Here is a 24176-nt window from a genome sequence, read left to right as displayed (position 1 = left end):
GGAAATGCACACGCATGCTCCGATACCCTCGGGCTCCGGTTGTCTCAGTCATCATGTTTGATGTCTTGTGGCTCTGCTCTATTGTGCGATAGTGCACCAAAGCCCGGTGTAGCCTCTTGACGCTGTGTCTTGTTCCGCTGCCTCCTGGATCGCAGTTCATTCGGCTTCTCTAATGCAGTTATGTGTCTGTTTTGCTTATTTAACAAATCTCGTTTTATTTGTTTGCGTGTTTGTGCCTGTTTTCCATTTAGTTCTTGCATTTTTAATTTGTGTCCCAGCTCGCTGACGGTATTGTTTAAGCTTAAGAGGATTTTTGCACAGACATTTCTGCAGCCCAGACTCTTCAGCACATAGACTGCCCGTCGCAAGCAGGCATTTTTACATGATTATTTGACAAATAAATAAATAGATATGTTAATAGTTTAACTGTTTTTTATTAGTGTTATTACTGCCCCCTTTTGAGCTTCAAATCCGACACATCGCCTCCTCCAAATCAGCTGGGCCCATCGTTTTAATTTGGCTTAAAAACCAAAATGTTCCCACAGCCGGGCATGTGGCGTTTGGCTTCGCTGCTAAATCAATAACATTAGTGTCAATAGATGCTCATCGAAAAGCCAGTTAGCTACCCTCATCTAGCTGATTTCAACAGTTCTGCAGGTGTGTCGGTCCACAGGTATGCTATTTTCGTCTCTTTATCGCACACTGTTGGCCCCCAGCTCAGCTCTCGGCTTTGATCTTCGTGTTGCACGTTGAGGTCTGGACCCAGACGTCGGTTGTTGGCGCTCATGTGCTGCTACTCCTCTGTGATTTCTTAACTTACCTTTGATGTTCGGGATTTATGGCGCAAAACAGAAATCAAATACACGGGGACGGACCCTTTCAAACAGAAAGCCCACCCTCGTCAAACAGAATTCGGCTCGTCGTGTTTCGACCGTTCGGCTCGGTAAACAGAACAAGACGGAGCCTCGGAGGACAGAACTGGAGGTTTCTGTGTATTAGCATCAAGAGGAAACACGAGGAGTGTCTGTTTGTTTTTTGGGCGATGGGACTGCGAGTGCGTTTACATGTTGAGCCGCGATCCGGCTGCCGCTTTGTTGTGCTGGACTGGAGCTCATGGCGGTTCAGTGTTATTGAGGCCCACTGTGAGGCAGCTGGTGGTAAAAGTAGGCCATGCTCCCTGTCGCGCCGCCTATAGAGTGAACCCTACTATATGCAGCGTAGTCCATTTCCTACGGTACCCTCCTATACTGACTCTGACACAGAACTAGGCAGTACCGGGTTACTACTGAGCTTTGAAGATTGAAAGGAGAGAGAATCTCACAAGTTTTTTTTTTTTTGTCAAACGGAAGGAAATGCTGATAGAAAAGCTTGTGTTGCACTGTTCAGTTCTCATGAAGCCTGCTTGAGAGAGCAGAGAGAAAGAGGAGACTGCACCGGAGATAAACAGTCATTCAATATGAGCACATTTGCAGTCCATAATAAACGTAAATGGATTGATTTTGCTATAGGATTACAGTGTACAGCTGTGTTATGTGGTCACATAAATGAATGAATAAAAAGATGTTGAGCTAGACCGATCAGAGAAACCAGCAGGATCATATTGGGACCTTCCTCTGCAATAGATGTGGCTTGTTTTGAACTTGCCATCAAAAAGAAATGCAACAGTGGCGACAGAAAGGACGAAGCCGACCAAAGACGTGTCGTCTGTTGGCAGCGTCTTGCGGTTTTTGCCGCACAAAACAACTCGGTGACTTTGTTTGACCGTTTCAAAGCTCTGCAAGATGAATGCAAAGTCCGATCTGAATGCCATCCAAAACGGAGCGCTGTTATGCCAGTGTTAGATTGTACATGAAAGGTTCCAAACAGCGCTTTGTGGAAAGACGTGATACTAATTACCACAATTAATTGCTTGCCAAGCAGTACGCGACTCCATCAGACACCTACTTTTCTCAAGTCATCAGAGCAAAATGAAAAATGAAATGCACACGTTGTAACGGAGCCGTCTCATGTCGAACGGCAGACTTGTGGTGCAGTCGGACGGCGGAGCTATACAGAGATGTTATTGTCATTAACGAGGACTTCCAACTGAAAAGTCACTGTGTGCAAACAGGTTAAGTGAGAACACCGCAGTGGGCATGAGAGAAACATGTGACCTCGAAGTTTACTCAGCTGTTGGACTGAAACAATCAATCGATTCAGTCGATTATTAAAATAGTTGTCAACTAGTTTAGGCATCGATGAGTTGCTTATTAACATTTTTAACCATAAGTGGCCTGTTTTTTTTTCTTCAAATTTTACACCAATCTGTTTAGCAGCTACCAAAGTATGGCCGTAATGAGCCACCGGTGGCTGTAATCTACCAGTGAACAGCCGATAGCTGTTTTGTGTCACGTGCGCCACAGCAGAGTTTACGCATTCAGCGAAACGATGGAGGTGGCTGGCGAAAGTCTGAAGAAAAAGGAGAAAAGAGATCAGGAGAGAAAGCTTCGCGAACAAAGTCATCACTTCACACTAAATCTACAAAAAGACAAGTGACCTGCACAATTTGCAAAAACAATTCACCGAATTTTGTGTTTGATGCTTTGAACTGAAGAAGTTTTGCACTGACAAAGTGGATATAAAGCTCATTGTGTTCCTTCTGCTTTGAGCTGTTTTTTACAGAAATGAGTTAAATAAAATGCTGTAAAATACACAATTCTCTTGTGTTTTTCTTTTTCTTCATGAAAATATGTTCTCAATAACTTACCTGGATAAATAAAGGCTAAACTAAAATGTTAAAATAATCGTAAAAATAATTATTGATGATTAATCGATGATCAAAATAATCGTTAGCTGCAGCCCTACTCGGCTGTTTTTCGTATTGCAGAGAAACAAAATATCACAAAGTCAGTCCAATTTCGTGCAACCCCACTGTAGTGACCCCGTATTGATCCCTGTGTGAAAACGGTCTTTCTTTTCTGTTTTGCCACCTCCGCTGCGAGGCCAGAGGTCAGCCGTGGAGCGGCAGCCCTGCAGCTGGTGGCGTTTGAGCACATTAGTTCAGGGACACTTGCTCGCTGGTTCAGTGCCGTGAACTCAGTTTAGGAACAATCTCTTTCACCCCGATTCTTCTCCGTCGCCAAGGTCAAGCCACTTCAGCCACTCGGTAAACATTGGATATGAAAGGTGGCGGGAGACGCGTAGAGGGGGGGTTACATAGTTTTTAAAGAAATCTTCATTATGCTGAACTTCCCCCTGTGACTATTTTTCATTGCGTGCGTGTATTTTACCTAGAAGCCATGTTTAAATTTTAGCAGTTTACTGCACCAGCCACAAGTTGACTGAAATAACCGTCTTATTTTGGATTTTGGACGCATACATCAGTGGTTCTGCAGCAAAATATTTAAATAGTTTCTTACTCCCACATTGTTTTCACAGTACTGACATGAAGTCTATAACTAACAATCAACAATAGAAACCTCTGGAAATGTGCTCTGTACACTAGACTCTCTTCTGCACGCTTGCTAATTTTTTTTGCAGTACTTCTTTTGTATTTTATGCAGTTTGTTGTTCTGTAATGTCAACGCTTTCCGTCTGGACTGAAGGTACAATCGTCAGTTTGTCAGGCTGCGGTTTCCGAAGGCGTTTCTCAGGCTGTGGAAGCGGCACATACAAGCAGAGGACACCAGATCTCCGTTAATTATCTGGCTCAGACTCAGTGCTGTAGTGACAAAATACTCAATCATGCTGATGATATTTGATGGCACTGGTACAGGTTAATCAATACATCGACAATTTCACCCCGTGCTTCATTTAACGGGAAAGCCTCAGACACACACACACATAGAGGCTGACAGTCCAGGTCTGGATAGCAAACAATAGGGCTGGGTGAGAGTACAACATATTTGTGATTTTTTTTTTGTTTTGGGCGGTGTTCAGGGTAGTAGCTACTCTAAAATTCTGTATTGATTCTATTCTGCAGAGAAACAATCCTTCTTCAGAGCGTGCATGACGACGAAGGCCTGTTCACAGACTGTTGACAATGTGTTTGTTAGACAGACAGATTAGCTTTTCCCCATTTTAAATAGTTAAAAAACCCAAAATCAATATGTTGCAGTCAGTGTTGACATTGTGGCGGGCGGCCACTAACACATCAAGGTTTGTGATGCCCTAATGTGACGCAATTAAAACTCTTTTTCAAACTGTCCCTGACACCTTTGACCTATTTTAGCAATCACGTCAGGCTGTCGGCTGATATTTGAGCACATTGCCCCGACCTAGTATCCAGCACATACTAATTTTCATTATTATTCAGCATGTATTTCTCTTTCCTCCTCCTGCCCCGACCATGTGCTGTTGCTGTTCTAGCAGCATGGCCTGTATCGGGGCTTTTTTTTTCTCTTCTTTTTTTCAAACTGGAACATCAGATTTATGATGGGAGCAAAGCATGAAGACAAACACAGCACAGTAGATTGACTGGCCTCCAAGGGGCACAGAAGGGGCTGGAGCGAAAGAGGAAAAAGAAAAGCAGACCGAGAGTCACAAGAGAAAAACACGCAGCTCTGAAAAAGGTACAACAGTTTCCACAGTGCTGTCAGCTGCTCTGGGTGGGCTCTGCTAATGTTTGCAAGTCGCAGCGGCGCGTTTATGGGTCATTTATGCTGCAGCTATTGGCACTGATATTTATATTAAAGCTAAAAAATGAACAATCTTAAGAATCTGTTAGCTTACATTAGCAGAGCATTGAGACTATTGCGCAACCTGTAAGAAATGTCTTTTTCAAGTACATCTCATCTTTCGCTTGTTGACCAAGAGCAAGGTTAAATCTACCTCAAGCATTCGGAAATACCCGCAATAAGAGCTTTTTTAAAAATTTTATTTAGTGATATGATTCATCAGAAGTATGTCACATGTTGCATAATTCACAAAAGAGTCCAGAATATATGTGAAGCATGTTTTTACCATATTCAACAAGCACCTCCTCTATAACCTTTTGCAGGTACACTGCAGCATTCACCATCACAGCCTGTTCCTGTGATGCTTGTTATTGTGTTCTGGAGCTGAGCTGCTCTCAAACGGGCCCTGCTATACTTTTTTTGTTAGTTATGTGTGGAAGCAGAAAAACAAACTCTGCTCCTCAGCGATTCGGTGGGGAATGCCAAATTTCTCTCGGCGCGTGTTTGTTCCACACACTGCGTGGTGATGGGGCCTTAACAGCTCGCCTCCAGGGAACCAGCTTTTACATACTATGAAGGAAGAGGGGGGCTGCGGTGGTGGTTTATAGATTTTAATATGACTAGATGTCACTCTTCTCAATGCATCGCTGAGAAAAATAACATCAGCATGAGGCTAAACAAGAGCTGCTTCTCCTGCAATCCATCTTGAAACATGAAGGGAAGAAAGGAAGATATTTGGGATGGGGAACTGCGAGGATTGCAGGGCTGCTGTTGCCATGACACCAGAATTTTAACTTTGAGTACCTGCGTTTCATAGCTTAAATGAATGCTGGTGCATTGGTTGACAAGAACAAAAACCCCACAGAGAGCGATGTCCTGTAAAATAGGACGACTGTTTGATGCTTTGATTGCTGCTAAGACTTTCCTGTTTTCCTTACAAACACCAATTTGTGCACCGAAGAGAGTCGAAGTCGGAAAACCAAAAAACTCAGTGTTTTGCAGGCGTATTGACACGGCATTGAGTTTTGTTATTGCGTCAGCAGCGGCAAGGACTGCTGTTACATTGAGTGATGTGAGTCACAAGGCTGCATTTGGAAAACATGGGGAACAAAAACACATCTCTGCTTGTACATTGCAAATTGTAAATTCTGATGCGCAGTTATCTAACCCTGACCCCGAAGTCAGTCTCTTTAGTAAGTTAGTAAATTCGCCACTAATTCTGTTTTTTTATAAACAGTTAATCTGCCGACTATTTCTTTATGAAACAGTGGGGTTATACAACATCGTAGAAATACCCCACACAATTTACCTGGAGCCTAAGGTGACTTATTTAATGTGCTCTTTAATTAACGGACCCAAACCCCACAATATTCAAATGATTGTAGTGTTAAGACTAACTCTACATTTGAGGAGTTTTAATTCAGAGACATAATGACCAAATAATAGATTACAGTTTATTGTGTCACATATTAAGATATTTTTCCTGAGTCACAATTAAACTTTCAGTGCAACTTTACTTTTATTTTCGCTATAAAATAGAACTATATGATGAAGAGGGCACATGATTGATTGTGCTGTAGGGGGGGAAAACATGTACATGTATTACTAGCATCATAATCAGCTCTGCACTGTGTGTGAATCAGTGCTTACAGTATACCTCGTCCCCTGCAGAGATAATGTGACCTTATCTGTGTAACGCGTTTAATGAATCAGTTCTTCAGTGTACAAACACATGCACCCGCGCACACAAACCAACAGTAATTTGAAGACGAGTCCGTGAAGAATCCATTATCCACAGCCGAGGTCTGTTTTGTCCGACAGCCTTACCTTTCCTGATCCAATTAAATTTGTTTCGCCGGCACGAATGTCGCATAACGTAGCATCTGCATAAACACAAAGCAGCTTGCTCTCTGAGAATCACACACCCATGTGATGATATTTTTATATAATGTACATGGAGAGTTTTGTAGCTTTCCATATTGTGTTATGTTTCAGATTAAAATGGATGAAGCTAATTATTAATTATTTAAAAAAAATAAAAAAATCTTTGTCATGACTGTCCCAGCTGAGCTCTGGTGCTTCCTACCTCTATTATTAGTGCTTGAGATGGTTAATTAAAGTCCACGGGCTTCTAATTCATCGGATATAATTAGGTAAGGCGCTCATCTGTCTATATAAGGTGTCACAGTTAAAGTGTGATAATGGTCTGTAGACCTGAGACGTCGTTGTGCCAACGCGCAGATCTTTGAGAAGATGCAAGAAAACTGGTATTGATCTGATTAAACTGACAAAAATGAATGACTCAGATCATGAAAAGCAAAATCGGCAGCGCGGCGGTGGCATCATGCCGTGTGGATGTTTTTTTCTGTCTACTGGGAGGCTGCTCGTCACACAGGGAATGATGGATACAGAAAAATGTAATCTTGAGCTTTTCCAGAGAGCTCAGAGTCTCAAGCTGGGCCGAAGGTTTGCACGTCAACAGTACAACACCTGAAAGCACCAGAGGCCCAATATTGCATCTCTCAAAAATCTCAAAGCTTCTCATCCAGCTTGGTTGAACTTGAACCATTCTACCGGCAAGAATGGAGGAAGCTTCGAAGATAAAGATGTGCCACGCTTGAAGAATGATTGTGAAGCTTATTGCTGTGACAGTTTTTTTTTGTTTAACCAAGTTGAAGCGTCTGAATACTTATGTAAATGAGATAAGGCTGTATTTTATTTTTAATAAATCAACAAAACACTCATTTTTTCCTTGTCATTGTGGAGAATTGTGTGTAGAATGGAGAGAATTATTCTGCCTAATTTAAAGCACGTCTGATTAAAATTGGAGAAAATGTTGAGAACCTGCGATAACTTTCTGTATGCGCTGTAGATACGCAATGAGAAATAGAGCAAATGTTAAAATAGCAGCAAGAGAAATGCAGAGCTGGAATTTCCTGGCAGCTTTTATTCCTACCAATTAATCGTGCTTTGTAAATACGTGCAAATGCAAATTATTTAGTAGCGAAAATAAGAAACGAGTGAGAGAAAACAAAACAAAAAAAAAGGATGACGAGAGTGGTGATTATAGGACAAAAAAACCCAGCTAGAGTCGTTAATTACCAACCTGTAGCCGAATCGCACTGTTGTTAATCAGCGCTGCTAATGAAACGGCAGCTTGTTTTGGTGTTGTTCCTGCAGATCTGTGGAGATGTTTGACACTGCCTCCCCGTTTCGCCCCCTCCAGTTATTTCATTATTCACCTGCTGCCGCATCAGTAAACAAAGCTGTTTGTGACATGATGACTAATGGTGGATGTCTTGTTTTTTTTTTTTTTTTTTATCCGTCCCATCAACATGCTCTCTCCAACGTGCGCTGTAACCTGAAATCACTGATATGCATACAGGCATAGATGGTCAACATGCATTAAAGTAATACTGCGTGTGCTGCCGTTCCCAGTGTGATGTATTCTGAGTAATGGCAGCGATGCTTCGGAGCTCCTGCCCTCACGTGTATGGTTGTATTTTCCCGAGAACTTGCGCTGAAGCTCCAAACTAGCCAGGCTGTAATGAGGCCTAATGGAGTCTGACTATGTTTGTCTCCATCCTTCACATGTGCTCTCTCTCACCTGCGCTCTCTTCACTCTCCGTCCTCCCTCGGCTCCCGTTGCTCCTCGGCACCAGCTCCTCCTATCTCTTTGTCCTCGTTTGACATTATCGCCGTCCTGCTTCCATGCACGTCAACTCCCCACAGGCTATATTCTGCAGCCTCGTGACTCCTGCTGTTCCTAAGTTCAGTGCATGCACCCCCCTCCTCTCTTTGTCCTCATTCAGTTGTCTTCCCCTCACATGACCTCTCTATCCCCATAGTGTTAGTTGCCAACATGCTCAGACCTGTTTAAGCGTAAAAATGCCAGAAATCCACAAACTACCCGCTCACATCGGATGTTTACGTCTTTTTAGTACGTTTTTAATCCCTTCCTGGTATTTTCTGCTGTTCACTTTCTTGAAACTTCCTCTTAAATTTAAGCAGCGATCCACGTTTTAGATTTTAACACCTGTTCTCTGGTGTTCCAGAAGTTTAGCGCCACAACCTTTGAGACCAAAATGAACAACCTTGGACTCTGTGGATCAAAAGTATTTAGGAGAATGTTGCAATACAACAAGTCTCCTTATCCTTATTACCAAGCGAGAATAAGATCTGGAAAAACTGCAGCAAAAACTGTCATTTTTATTTCTATGTGATCAAAACTATATATTAGAGAGTAAAAAAAAAAATCTTACAAGGAGTCAGTAAGAATTAGATTGTTAAACCTGATCAAATTTTTATTTTTTTTATTATCTACAACTCTACCAAATCTGACACTACACAGAAATTGCCCAACAAATCATACATCTATTTTGTCACGGCCTGTTAAGTTATTGTTAAAAAACATGGCTGTGCTTTTATTTTGTTAACTGATACAGCCTCCTATCTGTAGAGCGACATCCAGGGAGCAAAAGGTTAAAGATAAATCCAACTAAAGTCTGAATTTAAACCAAATTTAAACAAATCATACATCTATTTAGTCACATCCTCTTAAGTTATTGTTAAAGAAAATGGCTGTGCTTTTATTTTGTTAACTGATATAGATTAATAACTGTAGAGCAACATCCAGGGGGCAAAAGGTTAAAGATAAATGGAACTGAAATCTGAATTTAAACTGTGAGAAACTTTTAACAGTGCACAGGACTTGCAGAAGATGCAGGGTCTTGCTCCAATCCAGTTTCAGAATTTCCACAATTAACAAAAAGAAAAGGAATAAAAACACGAACCATTAAGTCATTACATCAAATTACTTGACTTCAGGCCACTACAATAACTCGATTAACATATTTCTCTACGTTTTCTTTTATTGCTACGTTCTCTTTTTTGGCTTCCCACAAGTATCGTCTGTATCTCGGTAGTCGAGACTTCACACAGAAGTGTGTTTGGAAAAAGATTGATATGGATTAGTTTGCTCACTGTTGCCAGTCGGTGTGTGTTACCCTACTGCTGTTTAGCTCACATGGGATGGCCAGATGGTGTGTGTCTGTGGAAAAAAAATGAACACGATAAACGACGATATTTCACCGTGGCACTATTAGAGGCATCGTTTCACAGCATTTGGCAAATTACACCCTTTTTGTCATTAATTGTTTTTTCCCATCAGTCTAATTTTTTTTGTATTCATTTGCGTGTGTGTTTGTGTGTGTGTGTGTGTGTGTGTGTAGCTGGGGCCGCTGACCCATTTAGCCAATCGCCGCGAGCTGCAGAAAGTGGTTGTCAATGCCTTTTGCTAAATATGCTAATCACCCAACACCTGTTTGTATAAGAAGAGGGAAATACACACCTCCCCATTTAGCGCACACTCAAAGACTCCCACACGGCAGGCAGAGGTAACGGGCAGATTTTTGAAGCTTTGTTTGAGGTCGGCTAAATTCACGGATGTACGCTCAGGTTTAGCACTTTTTAAAAAGAAAAACTGTTTTTGGGTTCATGTGATAGACAAAAACTCCAACGGTGTCGATCAGACTTTAATCTCTGTCCCCCGTCTCCTCTTTGTCCTCAGTGATGGAGCCCATGACGGTGACGACGTCAGTGGTTGGACCAGATGAGTTCGACCGCAACGCCCCGCGGATTTGCGGCGTGTGTGGGGACAAGGCCACCGGCTTCCACTTCAACGCCATGACCTGTGAGGGCTGCAAGGGGTTCTTCAGGTGAGCGCTGTTGCTGAATTTATGTGCTTTCCATGTGGAGGACGTACCCTCTGTGCATCTTGTGTGCTTTCTGTTCGACTTTTTTAAAAATTCTTTTCTAATTCTATTTTTTACTTTCAAAATCAAATCAAGTTTATTGTCCTTTTGTTGTACATACACAAGAGAGAATAGTTTCTTCACGATCCAATAACTTCAAGCAATTTAAATGAAGAAGTGTTTGAATATCTGGATCAGCAGTTCAGCATCCTGACTGAGAGATTCTGTCTGTTTGACATTTTGCAAGCTGTTTCTAGTTTTATAAGAAGGTAAATCAATTTGCAAGGTTAGGCAACAATCGTCAATTATTTCCATTGTTCTTGAATCATTTATACAAAATGTGATAGCTGTTATGTCACTGTTTTTGTACGCTGGCTGGCTACGCTCGTCCCCAACATATTGCCTTTACTTTAAAGAGGACTATGCGTGTCTGTCTGCGTACACTGTTGTTGAGGCACAGTACGTCTTTTTCTGTCTGGCTACGTGAACATGCATGCAATGCTTTCAGAGCAATATTCATTATTCAGTGGTGTCTTGAATCCTGTGATGTTTTCCTTTTCTTCTCCGTTCCTCACTCACTTTTTATCTCTCAGACATGCAGACGTACTTTTTCCTCATTCGTCAAGGATTGATAATAGGATAGAATAAAGACGTTACCCGTAAATAAAATGTTCAGTTTTATTAATTGATGTGTCTGTGATGCTTATTTTTCTTTTCTTTGTTTTTTTTTTATGATATTTCAGGGTGACATGATTGCTAATTTCACTCTACTTTGCGATTCATTTTCAAGTGAAAGCGCCATTTACAGCAACAACAGTCGCTTTCATTACTTTGCATTTTCACCACCGCGGAGAATAAGTGATTCTAAATGAGTGCTTAATGCATTTCGCAGACGCAGTATGAAACGCAAAGCCTCATTCACCTGCCCGTTCAACGGAAGCTGCACCATCACCAAGGATAACCGGCGTCACTGCCAGGCCTGCCGTCTCAAACGCTGCATCGACATCGGCATGATGAAAGAGTGTGAGTCGACCTTTTCTGACCTTTTTGCTGCGATAACGGTGCTGCTGATTTGTTGGAGCCGCAGCTTGAGATGGAAATACAAATTTAACGACAGCTATTTTTATTTGAACGTTCTGAAATGATTGCCTGTGAGCTGTCCTCGAAGTTTCAGTGGATGTGTGTTCAGACAAACTTGAAATTAACTCTACCGAGTGGGACCTTTTTTGCAAAATGGCTTTATTTTGCACAGATTTATTGAGACAAACAACATACTTGGATATTACCCAGTACTGTATTGTGCCATTTATAAAAAACAAACTGAAAGTGGGAAGTCATTGTTTTAAATCCACACATTGCTTAGTTGTTTTTCTTGTTTTTAGAAGACTCCAGATGACATGACTTACTGCGTACATAACTGTCTTTACATACAGAAGGATAGTAATCAGATATTTGTCCTGTTTTTACAAAACTCTGGATATAATCAAAATCTGGGGGGATTTAGGAATTTTAAAATCACAATCAGATGTGTAAGATGCTCAGAAAATGCTCAAAATTTGGCACCATTTCCGGCTCCTTCTATTGAAGAAGTGTTCAGGTGACACTCGAGTTGATTTGATTTCAGCAGAAGCTTGTTGCAGCCATTGTTGAGCTTTCAGAGACATGGTGGGACTTTTTCATAACACTGCTTACTAAGTTGTGTTACGATGGTGGAAAAGAGGACATCAGAAGCCAGAATAGTTTCTCAGCATCAAATCAACACTAGACTGAAGTTTTCTAAGGGGGCAGCCTAAAACACTTTGCGGAAATTGCATCGGCTCTACCCAAAGCACGATCCGGCAAACCAGAAGAGACCACACCATCTGAAGATCAATACATCAAGGCGATGTTCACCAGGAGGGAGAAAAACAGCTTGAGCAGAGAAACAGAGTTTTGCTCGACAAAGAACACAACACTGCAATCAGCAAAGAAAAGTTCCTGTCAAAAGAACGGCGGTACTTCTCAGGAGAGGATGTCAGATCAAATGCTTTGGTGGGCTGAGCAACAGCAGCATTTCACAGAAACTGTTTGGAAAAAAGTTTTATGGCAGTAGCAGAGGTAACACAGGGGTGTATGCATGAAGGCAACAGGAGACAGAATAATACCGACACATATCAAAGCCGCGGCGAGACATGATTTTGGCCGTGTTCCAGTCTGGGGGTGTTTTTCTCCTATAGAGTTGGACACATGCACCAAATCAACACCACCCTGACCAAAGACAAGTCACACTCCATTCTTTAGAGACATGCTCCACCTTCTGGTTTGCATTTTCGTACAGAAGGATTCGTGCTGCAGCTGGATAATCTGCCCCCCAAAAAAAACTCACCTCAAAGCTTTGAGAAGCTACAGTATACAACAGGATAAGTACAGCCATGTGTAGCATCACTCGAAGGTAACATGAACCCAGATTGCACCAGTTCTCACCGAATGCATTCTTTCTAAATTGGAGTAATATTACTCTCAAAAACGGTAGAAAGGCAAATTATAAAACAGCCCCAATGTAAAAAAGGCAATTATTTAAAAAAATGCATTATAAACTACAGTCGGAACAACATATTATGATTATGCTAAACCAGTAGAATTATATAACGAGGATCCGCTATACAGATAAGACTTATGCAGATTAATACCGAGGCTGATGTTAAGGCGAGATCGTTGCCTCTGCTGATGTTCCTTTGATGTAATATTCATCCAGACATCTGAGATACTGTACAGCAGCCACTCCGATGCTGCTTCTGTACCAGTTATAGCACCGTTGCTGTGTGAAATACATGTTTTGTTTTTGTTTTTTTTGGGGCTCCACGCAGTATTTTTAAAAATTTCAACATCTTCCTCAACTAGTAACGGGTATCATTAAGTTTTTACCGATGCTGCTACTCTCACCCATTCTGCTTGTCAGTACTCTTATCTGTACTGGTTTTGATTTGCTTTAAGTGACAAAAAGGCAGTTAGTTAATCAACCAAGCAGTCTTTAGAACACTTCATAGGCACTGAGCGAGGTGCCACCCTGTCCTCCGTCGTCCTCCCACTACGTCCTCTCTTTCAATTTGACTTGGTAACAGAAGGAGGGGTGGGCTGGTTAATTGTAGCTGCAACTTTTGGAAAAGAAAGATGCACAAAATCTTTAACTAAGTGCCTTTGTTAATTCATGCTGTGTCACACAATGAGCCGGTTTTCACTGCTGAAATAGAGCCTCCTGCATTGTGTGAGCAGCAAAAGCTCGACCGTGAAGAGATGTCAAGTAAATGTAGGTCCATTATGCTCATAGCATCTTTTTGCGCTTCACTTTGAAATGAAAGATTGTCTCTTTGACAGTGTTTTTACTAGCCGCAGCTAATGTTTACTTTTAATCATTTGCACAAATAATTCAGCTAGCTTTATGTGTGGGCTCAATGCTGCTAGTAGCATAGCTGGGCTACAGGGGGACAAACTGAGGCTGTCCAATAGTGTGCGCTGCTTTGCCTGCATGTGATGAACTTTTGCTGGATGTTGTCGACAGATTGCTTCATGCTTCCACCCTTAGATGCAACTTTCACTTGTGGCTGTCTGTCAGCTGGACTAAAGTAGGACCACAAACATTTAGTCTCTCCACCTTGACAGAGCTGCTCTGCCCCAGACGGAGAGAGACAGTGTTTGGGAAGTGAACATACATCGTAGGCGGATGTCTTTATCCATCCGTTATCTATACACCGTTTAATCCTCACGAGGGTCGTGGGGGGGCTGGAGTCTATCCCAGCTGACTCAGGGCGAAGGCAGGGGACACCCTGGACAGGTAACCAGTCTGGATGTCTTTATTTTCTTCTGAATTAGAGGCTGGTAGGACAAAATGTGCACAGATACAGATAGCAGGACTCTTAACATCCTGCCATTCCTACCCACAACGTATCACACAGAAAGCCAAATATAGATAGAAAACTTCCTTCAATGTGTTCCTTTTTTATTTTTATTTTTTCTGCCATTGTTAGCTTTAAAGTATAAAAGCAAAGCTAAAAAATATCTTTCGCTACTAAACCAATGCCTTTTAACTCTCGTAATCTCATTTTTCAAGACATTCAAAAGGAACAGCGGCCAGCAGAGTCACGATTTAGGCGTAAATTGATCTGATTTGTGGCAAGGAGATGGGCGATAGTGGTTATGCATGAGACTGCTGGGGACCATATGGCAAAGTCAGACTTGGGTCACACAGTAGCTGCAGATAATAGTGTTTTTAATCCTGCTTTTATCCTCACAGATGCAGTGCAGTTTAGCTGGTAGTGGTAATACGTCACCGAAGTAGCATTGTCTTATATGCTTGTGCTGGTTATGCATCCAGCACCAGGCCTGGATGTAGGACGAGAAGAAGGTGCTGCGAAGGGAGAATGAGACGTCGCCGCATCACTTGTTAACACAAAATGACACCTTGTCACAACTGATTCATAATGACTAGCATAGAGGCGTTCCTTTTTACTGCATGTTTGCAGATGATCACATTATCCGGCGTTCATTACATCGCTGGTCTTGCGTCCCGTTTATAAAGAAGGCACGAAGCGCCACTTTGCTTTTGTGAGCCGGTATGCAGTCGACATACCAGCCCACCAGTAGGAAGCACCACCAACAGCGATGCATCAGCGTAACCATAACAAGTAGTAGATGACAAGAGAAGAATAAGAGAGAGAGAGGGAGGGAAGGAAGGAAGGAAGGAAGCCGGCGGGGTTGGGGAGGTGGGGGATGTTAGGGGGTTAAAGTCCTCTGCAACAATGGCTCTCTTTCTTCAAAGAGACACACAATGGTCAAGCCCACATTTCATTCACAAACAGACTGCGTGTGTGAGGGTGTGTTTGTGTGAAACGGAGATGATGCGGGGCAGCGTTCAGACTGATGATAACCACCATGTTGACCGCAAATAGCCACGCTACACTGGAGCGTCTGTGTTTCATTGAGGAAAGATGAGAGAAGAGCGAGCGAGCGAGAGAGAGAGAGGGAGAGAGACTCTTGTCAGGATAAAATGGTTTCTTTGTTTGTCACAGCGAGTGTACAGGTTCATGAGGAGAAGGAAGCCCACTGTAGTCACTAGTGAGAATTACAGCTGCTCTGCTCGTCTCCTGCTCGAACGGAAAGCTGCTTTCTTTCTCCGCATAGAGATCTGTCACTCTGTTTTAAAGAACCTCGGGTTGTTGATGGTTAATTGGTTAATAATTAAAGATAGAGGACATGCATGTTGGCAAATATATTGCACATTTGGTGCCACCAGGTGATAGCTGGATGATTGCTTGACATTAAAAGCAAAGTTCCATCGTTTTCTCTGAGTTGCAGACCAAATTCCCCCCGTTTCACGATATTAATAATGCTGATCTGACCGCCTGTAGATCAGGTGAAGCGGGGCACACCTCCCTTCTTGCTCACACACTGTTTTTGTGTCCGTCGCATTTTTCCATTTTTCACTGCAGTCTAAAGTCCTGCACCTCTGCAGAAATAGCACAACCTTGACTAGAAGAAAAGAGAATCCTAATATGTCCTTTTATGCCAAATAACGTAAATCATTAAAAAAAACAAAACGTGCGTGTCCTGAATCACTAATCGCTTCTCACAGATTTTTTATTTTATTTTTTATTTTTTTGGCAGAATACTGAATTCTGGAATCAGATTGAAGCAGACCTGGAAGTCGTACATGATTTGTTTAAAGATCTTTAAGAACCTTGAAAATCCAATTATTCTTTTGGTTTCTCACAGTTTGTGGTCCCGATGCAACTTTGTCATATTTCCACAAGATCTCTTAAATCAACCAGTGACTTTTAGAGTTTACAGTGTTAATATGGCTTTGTCTTTCATCCATGGTAAATGTACAGATTCTATTCTGTCCAGAGAGACGTCTGCTTGGAAAACAAATGAAAAATGTAAAGCTGAGCCTCGTATACAGTACACAGTCCACAGTCCTCACTGTAGCTGTAAAGAAAGTTGCAGTCGAGTAACTTGTCTGCTTTGTATGCATGTATACCAAACGTGTGTGTATCATGCATGAGGCCAAGGTGAAGGTACCGGCATTGATTGGTTGAAATGAAAAGCTTTGCATCGATTTTCTTTGAGTCTTTGTGACTAAGTTGAACTTGAGTCTTAACACTGAGACGGATACAGAATGTGCACATGGGTGCCCATATTTATGCATATTAACCACGTGTGGAGTGAACTCTGTAAACCCAGAAACCCACCAGCGGGTTTGAAATGCATGTTGTGTTTGTAGAAAGTCACAAAAAATTGCACCATTTATTGGAGCTAGAAACTGTACAAACAGAGAGAATGGATTTTCTTCACCCTCCAACAGATCTTTAACTTATTATGTGTGGCTTTCAGTTTCATCACAATTTATTTTTATTTATTTTTGACCAAATCCAAGCTTATAATTGCGAGATTATATTAAAATCACTTTGCCTCAGTTAAAAAGTTTTCAAAAATATACTGTTTGCATCAACCTGATTCAGTGAAAACCAAACAAATTTGTGCTTTTCATTGCAAATGGAAATAGATAAATACTTTCAGTACTTGAAAATGTTTGACATCCTGATTTATAGTTTGGTTTGTTTTTGTTTTTGAGAGTGTGTGGTATTTTATTTTGATTTTTTTTAAATCTATGATTGAAGAAAATTACATTTTCATTTTTTAAACATTGATTTATGGCATGATAACCTTGTTATACAACAACATTTTGGAGCTTCTCATGGTCGTGCAGTTTCCACAGAGCTGCAGGACTTCATATCGCAGTGAAAAATGAGCTCACAGCGAGTAGAAACAAAAATGATGTGTGGAAACTGTTTGGAATTAACAGGGTTAGTAAAGGAAACTTGTTGGTGGCTGTGGTTGTTTTCCATGTTGGTGGTTGTGTTTGTTTGTGCCAGTGGGGAGATTTTGGTCTTGTGACCTGTTGCTCATATGACTGCTGACAAAGAGGACAAACCGTGAATGTTCTGTGCATTTATCTGCATGTTCTGATGAGAGTCCTTATTTTATACTTGTCAACTTTTTGCTCTGCTGACAGCGCTGTCAGATGTGCAGCTTCCTCAAAGAAATGTTGAACTTTTCTAATGTAAGTTTGATAAATAAAACTACCTTTGGGATGAGGTGTTGAGGTGTTGTTTGCACGACTCCTTTTCCATTTTTAATGGAGAACAGTATTGTATGTTTACGAACAAATCTCTTCAGTCACAGTTGCCGTCTGTTTTTGTGTGTCTGTGTGCCTGTATGCTCGCCTCTCTTTATACTGACAGCTTTGTCTAAGCTTCAGCACCATTCAGATTAGAACTGTGTGTGTGTTTGTGTGCCCTCTGTGAGCCGTGCCAGCTGAGTTTGTAGTAAACACCCTACGCTGTCCTTATTTGACAGAGGTTAGAGAGATGCCAGGAAAAGACCTCCCCGCTCGCCTCTGTGTGTGTGTGTGTGTGCGTGTGTGTTTTCATGCTTGCAATGTTTGTGTATATTTGTATGCTTGAGCGGGTGTTTATTTGTAACAGGATTAGAATCACAGGAGAGTCTCTCAAACATTTTAGCCTTTAGATGATTGAATTGCCGCCCTCGGTGTCTTTAAGTAGCCAAGCTTCTGCCGCGGAGCTGTCCTCCAGTTGGCTCCCCTGATTCAAATTCTTCATCTCAAGAGTCTTTTGTATTCTGTCCCTTTGACAACCTTTGCACTCGCATTACCATAATTGCCAGATGCTCAATTTGTAGTTGCATGCACCTGTCAAATGGAGGTGAGCATTAGTTTACTGTTTCCATTAGTTTGGAGTTGCGTAATGTGCAGTCCTGACATGGTCGAGCGTCGGATGTCGTCTGCCGACAGTTTTCATGATTGTGAATACAGCCGTACCCTTCCATTAAAGAAAAGGCAAATGAATTGTGGCTGAAAAGAATAATTAAAAAAAACAAACAAACCCAGACAAATTAGAGCACTTTGCTGATGAGCAGTGAAATCCAAACACCTGTCAACAGGTGCAGACGTCTGACTGAGAGTTACAGAAAACACCTGATTGCAGTGATTGGCTCAAAGGGTTGTTCAACAAAATATTAGTTTACGGGGCCAATCGTGCATTTAAAAAAATATATTACTATTGAACCACGATTCCAAAGCAATGAATACATTTTTATGTATTATTACTTTTCTCAATTTCAACTTTTGTCAGCGACAGCCGTTTTTTTCTTACTTTAATGGGAGGGTATGAGTACATTTGAGGACAACTGTAAGCACTCGCTTGTAATATAGCACAATTGATGTAGCAGCAACTCGCCCAGCAGGTTTCTTATACGATGTGTTCATTGATAAGAAACGCAGGTGCTCAGATTAAAGCCCGTATAAATAAACACCGCGTTCGTAAATTTGCTGAGTCGTCACTGTACAGCGTGTTTATATAACTCCCCATAACGCCCCGTCACCGCGCACGCTCCCATTGTGATCTATTGATAAGTCGTTTTACGACGCGCTCAGCATGTGCAGGTGCCCTGACGCCTGGCTGACCCGAGTTCACCTCCCCGAACATCACAACCCTGGAGCAGTAGTGCGAACACGTTGGCTGCACACCAAATCCAGCTTGACATATATCACACCAAATCTGAGTGCGAGCCGCCTCTTTTGTGTTTAACTGGTTGGTTGGCTGGTTAATGAGTAAGCCTGCTGTGAACCTCTGGCCTTCCCCACAGGAACACTCTGCCTTTCACTCTTTGCTGGTGTCTCTGGCGTTACTGGTATCGACAAAAACCTTTTTATTTTTTATTATTAATTACCTCCCCGCCCCTCTTGCTGTTTGCCTTTCTTTCCACCTTTCTTTCTTTGCTCCTCCTTTGCCATGCCGGTCACCACATCCAATCAGTTACTTTCCAAACTTTTGGTAAACTGCCGCACGTCTGCCAAGCGCTGTGGGGTGGTCAAGATGTTCCTTTGATGGTCTGTTGTTTTTGTGGACTGCTGCTTTAATGATGCCATCCAGCGCTCAAACTTGGCTGGAAACGCTCTTGTTCAATCATGTCCCGGAGCCTCAGAATAGCCGCCTTGATGGCTTATGCCAAACTTTTGACCAAACTGTGCCTATTCACGATTGAGCAATGTCCTGCATACTTGGATGTCCTCACCGCAAGGAGTGGTTCTAGGCAGTGTGTTCTTGGCTTGGGACTGGCTGGACACTGTAGCGCAGCCAAAGCCTAATTAATGACAGTGGGTTAAAAGAGATGAAAGCCAAGTAAATCCTGGTTAGCTAAGCAGTCACATTCATTCCGCTGCCTTTTTAAGCCTGTAGTAGTTGTTGTTGTTGTCGTCTGCATCACCACATCATGCGGTTATGTAACGCCGGTTTTTGCGGTTGCAGTCCAGGGTGCAATCACTGAAAATCCACTTTAAATATAGTTGTTTACGGCTTCCAGGAAAACAACCGGTATTTAGTATGAAGTGCTTGATGTTAGTACTATTTAATTTAGGGTCATCCATGCCATGTCATTGGTCTCTTGAATTAGTAGTTACTGTAAAGTATTTATCTGGTATATTTATACAAGGGCTGAACAATATTTTGTTTAAGCATTAACGTCGCAACACGTGCATGAGCATCTTTTCCGGCTTGATGCAAAAAGTAAACTCGCACGGTGCTCAGTTTCAGTGAAAACTTATCCCATATGGTCTAAATTCATTTGCATTTGTGTTTTGTGGTTGTACAACATAAGCTGTTGATGTGTGTTCTTCCTGAAGTGGGTGGGAACAGCAGCGTCTCATTGGTTATCGGAGCTGAACAGTAAAGCCAGGAGTTACAGTCGCGGTGAAGTGAACCGTCGCTGCAGGATTTTCTGAGGACATGCGAGACTTTGGGCCACAATGTGGGACCTGTTAAAGACAATGAGCGAGGGACAGGAAACAAACACTGAAAAAGAAGACTGCAACAACATTGTCATGTCTGTGTAAATATTGTGAGCACAGAGGAGACGATGTTGACCAGAAACAGGTACTCCGTTGGCAGCGTCTCGCCGTTGCTGCTACCGCACGAGTCAACACGACTGATTTGTCTGACCGTCTCAAAACAAAAATCTATTCCGGAGGCGGCTGTCAGCGTTAGGTTCAAAAGGACCTTTTATATAAATATAAATAATAAAAATAATTGTTGGTTTTCTATGCAGATGTGCTCCCCTTCAGAATCTACCTTCCAAATAGTCATTCAAGTCCTCAGGTGAACATTGTTTTTCCATAATGCAAGAAACCAACATATCACTAATAGTCTACTTATACGTACTCTACTATAAATACTATAACCTTTGACTCATATGTGTTCTTACCATTGTAAAAGCTACAGGTTGACAGCGTTTCAGTCGTGGGCCACTGATTATTAATGTGTGTTAACAGATTAAGACATCACAAGAGTTAAACCACTGCTGATTTACATTTATTATGTTGTAACATGAAGAAAATAGTGTCAGGAGATTTTATCCTGCAGCTAAACTGAACATGGTGCTTTAAAAAAAAGCCTTTTCTGTATACCTAAAAAATGGGATTATTTGATGAATGATTATCTATTTTTCTTTTCAGAATGTTTATATTACTATTTCTGTTTATACTTTATTCGTGTTTATACTATAGTCTTTATTTATGCCATTTTTCTCTTGCTGAAAGACTTCTGACTGAAATTTCCTTGTGTGTATGGAAACGTATGCATGGCGACGATAAAACTATTCTAATTGTGACCCTGAAAGCCAAACTGATTGTCCATAAGGGTTAAACAGTGAGTGAGTTTCCATACAGCTGCCAGACTGTCAGACTTTCGCCGTATTTTTGCGGCCTCATTACTCCGGACCTGCACTGTAGCCGTCCTTCCTTGGCAGTTGCGTCCGTCTGGCTGTCATGCTGTCTCTCTGTCTTTGTGCACCGTCGAGCACTTAATGGGTAATCTTCTACTGTGGCAAAGAGTCAAAGGGGGGATGAGATGGCCAAAGACTTTCAGCGGTCAGTGTATCACTCCGGTGGCGACTAAAGTGACCCACAGACTCAGTGTTTCTTCTTCCTCTGTGTTTTCTTTGTGCTATCATTGCAGACAAAAAGGCACATATGGTTGGTTAAAATATGAAATTTGGCAAATTTTATGCTCTGTTTTGGTTCAGTGGTAGGGAAGGTAATGATTAACAGTTGAATTTTACAAATTAAAACGAGTTAACCAACAAGGCAGACGATGAAGGTCATGCATGCCAGAAAATGTATTCTCTGTAGATGCATTATCAGGTGGAGGAGAGATTATTAATGTTACAGGTTATTTGTTATTGAAGTCTGCGGCTCGTTTGCAGTGTTTAATACTCTAGTGACCCGAGGAGTTGGTCGCTTGAAAATTCTTGGGAATGTCAGCGTTTAAACCCAAACTGTTAAATGATTTGTTATTTTCATTTCAATTATGTCGTGTTTAATTTGTGACTTTTACGGATGGGTAAGGTGGTTTTCAGAAAGCATTATCGGGGTTTAGCTAGCAACAGGGAACCATGACGGAGACTTCGGTAGCGATTAACGGCTTCCTTTTGAGTAAACAAACCAACGCTTACGGAAACGGTAACTCTGTAGATGTTTAGCTAATGCAGGCAAACTGATGACGCAGCAGACATGAGGCGTTTAAACGCCCCGGGCTTGTATCGGCATATGGAAAAACACCTACACATGGCGACGATTAATCGGTTGTTGATTGGAAACGTAGCCAACTACCGGTTATGAAAGTTGGAAGTTTGCAGCTCGTTTGCTGTGTTTAATCCTCTAGTGACCCGAGGAGTTGGTCGCTTGAGGATTGTTGGAAATGTTAATGTTTGAACCCAAATTCTTAAAAGATTTGCTATTGTTATTTTAACTATGTTTAATTTTTAATGTTTATGGATGGGTAAGGTGGTTTTCTGTATTTCTGTGTGTGGTAGAGCGTTATGGGAGTTTAGCTGGTAACCATGAGAAAGACTTCGGTAGCGATTAATGGCTTCCCGTTGAGTAAACAAACCATCGCTAACGGAAACGGTAACTCTGTAGATGTGTAGCTAACGCAGGTAAACTGATAACGCAGCAGACATGAGGCGTTTGCGTGCTTGTATCAGCATATGGACAACCACTTAAACATGGCAACGATTAATCAGTTATTGACTGAAAACATAGCCAACCATCGGTTAAGAAAATAGTTGTAAAAAGACTTTACTCTTCACTTTATGTGTTGTTAGGTCTGATATTTCTGTACAGTTTCCTCTATGTGCCGGTTAAATTAGCAGCATGTTCGTATTTTCAGCAGCACATTTGCTTCTTCTTCATGCCTCAAAAGAAACATCGTGTTCTGGAAGATGTATTCGACGCACACATACCTGAAAACAGTGTGTTCAGGTTTAATGGATGGTCGTTACGTGTGTTCGTACCGTCTAAGTGGGTCAGGTTGCTCTTTTGTAATCAGTATTCACAGGTGCATATTTGACATTAAGGCTGTTTTGGGTGAAAAAACGATGAAATGCTTAAAGCAGTTTCATGGGGCCCCATCTGCCTTCTGTGCGAGACACTTGCTGCGACTTGTTTAATTTTCCGACTGAATGAAATCAGCGATAAAGAGTTGGTCATAAATTGCCTCCTTTTTTAACAGATTTCTCTACAAAGACATACAACACAGAAGGACTTTTTTTTTTTTTTTTTCTCCGACCACCTCGTTACAGACCGGCTACATCTCAAAACATTCGAGCTGCCTGTTTTCCACTTTATAAAATCTCTTCAGGCACAGCTTGTAATCCAAGATTTCCTGTTTCACACCATCAGGGGCCACATCCAGATGTTGCTCCTACAGTCTGCTGCTGAGAGGCGTCTTTAAAAGAAAAAAAAAAAAGCAGTGCAGGAGTTATGTGTGTTACTCATACCGAACTGAGTCAAACATGGTGACATCGGTAGCTTGAACAAGGCCACTCACACCAAGGTGAGAGATACCACGGGCTGCTTTGTAATCAATGTTCAGCAGCACTGCAGTGGAAGGTGTTGACTATAACTCCATCTGTCCTTCATTTACTGATCAGTTAAGTATTTACAATGAGAAGATGGTGGTTGGCCACCCAACAAAATGTTGAGGTTATTCAGATTTTTGTTCCATTTCTGGCATTTTATATGTTTTTAATATGTCAGAGGGGATAAACATTTTACCTCTTAGTTAAAAAACAAAGATATAAAAACACCTTGCATCTTGTGCATCGTGTTTAAAACCCAAAAGAGATTACCCTCACTGCCGAGAATATAAGATTATAAAGGAATGCAACGCTCTAAGACGTGGAAGTCGCGTGCAAACCCAGGGATTCCCAAAACACTCTCTCATCTAGTCAAATCTCAAAGAGTCACTATAAACAGTATGTCTAATCCATTCTGCACCACTGTGCCGCTCCGCCCGCAGTCTCTACTCCTGCAGCATGAATAAGGCAAAAGGCACTTAAATATCCAACACCCGCTGCATCAGCCATAAAAAAAAGGCAGCAGACATGACAGGCCTTTTCTGCGTGCCAGCTCGAGAAGATGTATAGTTCATGTAACCCAGGATGGAAATATTTGGAGCTTACATTACATCCCCCTCAGCTGGTTTTACCGCTGACTGTTTTTAATCTTTTAATCTGGCTTTTAAAGCCACAACCCATCCTAAAGGTGGTCATTATTTCTGTAATTGTAGCCTATCAAGGTCACGTTTTTGGAATATCCCTCTTAAGATGTTTGGCGAAGACTGTGTGTAATGTTGCTTCATCGAAATTCTTATTAGAG

General features: G+C 41.7%; 1 protein-coding gene across 1 annotated transcript in view; it reads left to right on the top strand.

The window, feature by feature from the left end:
* Window positions 1–24176, top strand: part of LOC103352823 (vitamin D3 receptor A) — a 79170-nt gene that overhangs the window by 37064 nt on the left and 17930 nt on the right. The window contains exons 2-3 of the mRNA XM_008275495.1: window positions 10225–10372; window positions 11301–11431. Coding sequence (XP_008273717.1) covers window positions 10227–10372; window positions 11301–11431 — 277 coding nt within the window. The 5' untranslated portion in view covers window positions 10225–10226. The remainder of the gene's footprint in view (window positions 1–10224; window positions 10373–11300; window positions 11432–24176) is intronic.

The sequence above is a fragment of the Stegastes partitus genome, unplaced genomic scaffold (assembly GCF_000690725.1).
Source record: "Stegastes partitus isolate 25-593 unplaced genomic scaffold, Stegastes_partitus-1.0.2 Scaffold53, whole genome shotgun sequence".
Classification (NCBI taxonomy): domain Eukaryota; kingdom Metazoa; phylum Chordata; class Actinopteri; family Pomacentridae; genus Stegastes; species Stegastes partitus.
Note: the sequence above shows the minus strand (reverse complement) of the source record. Positions and strands in the feature narration are given on the sequence as shown.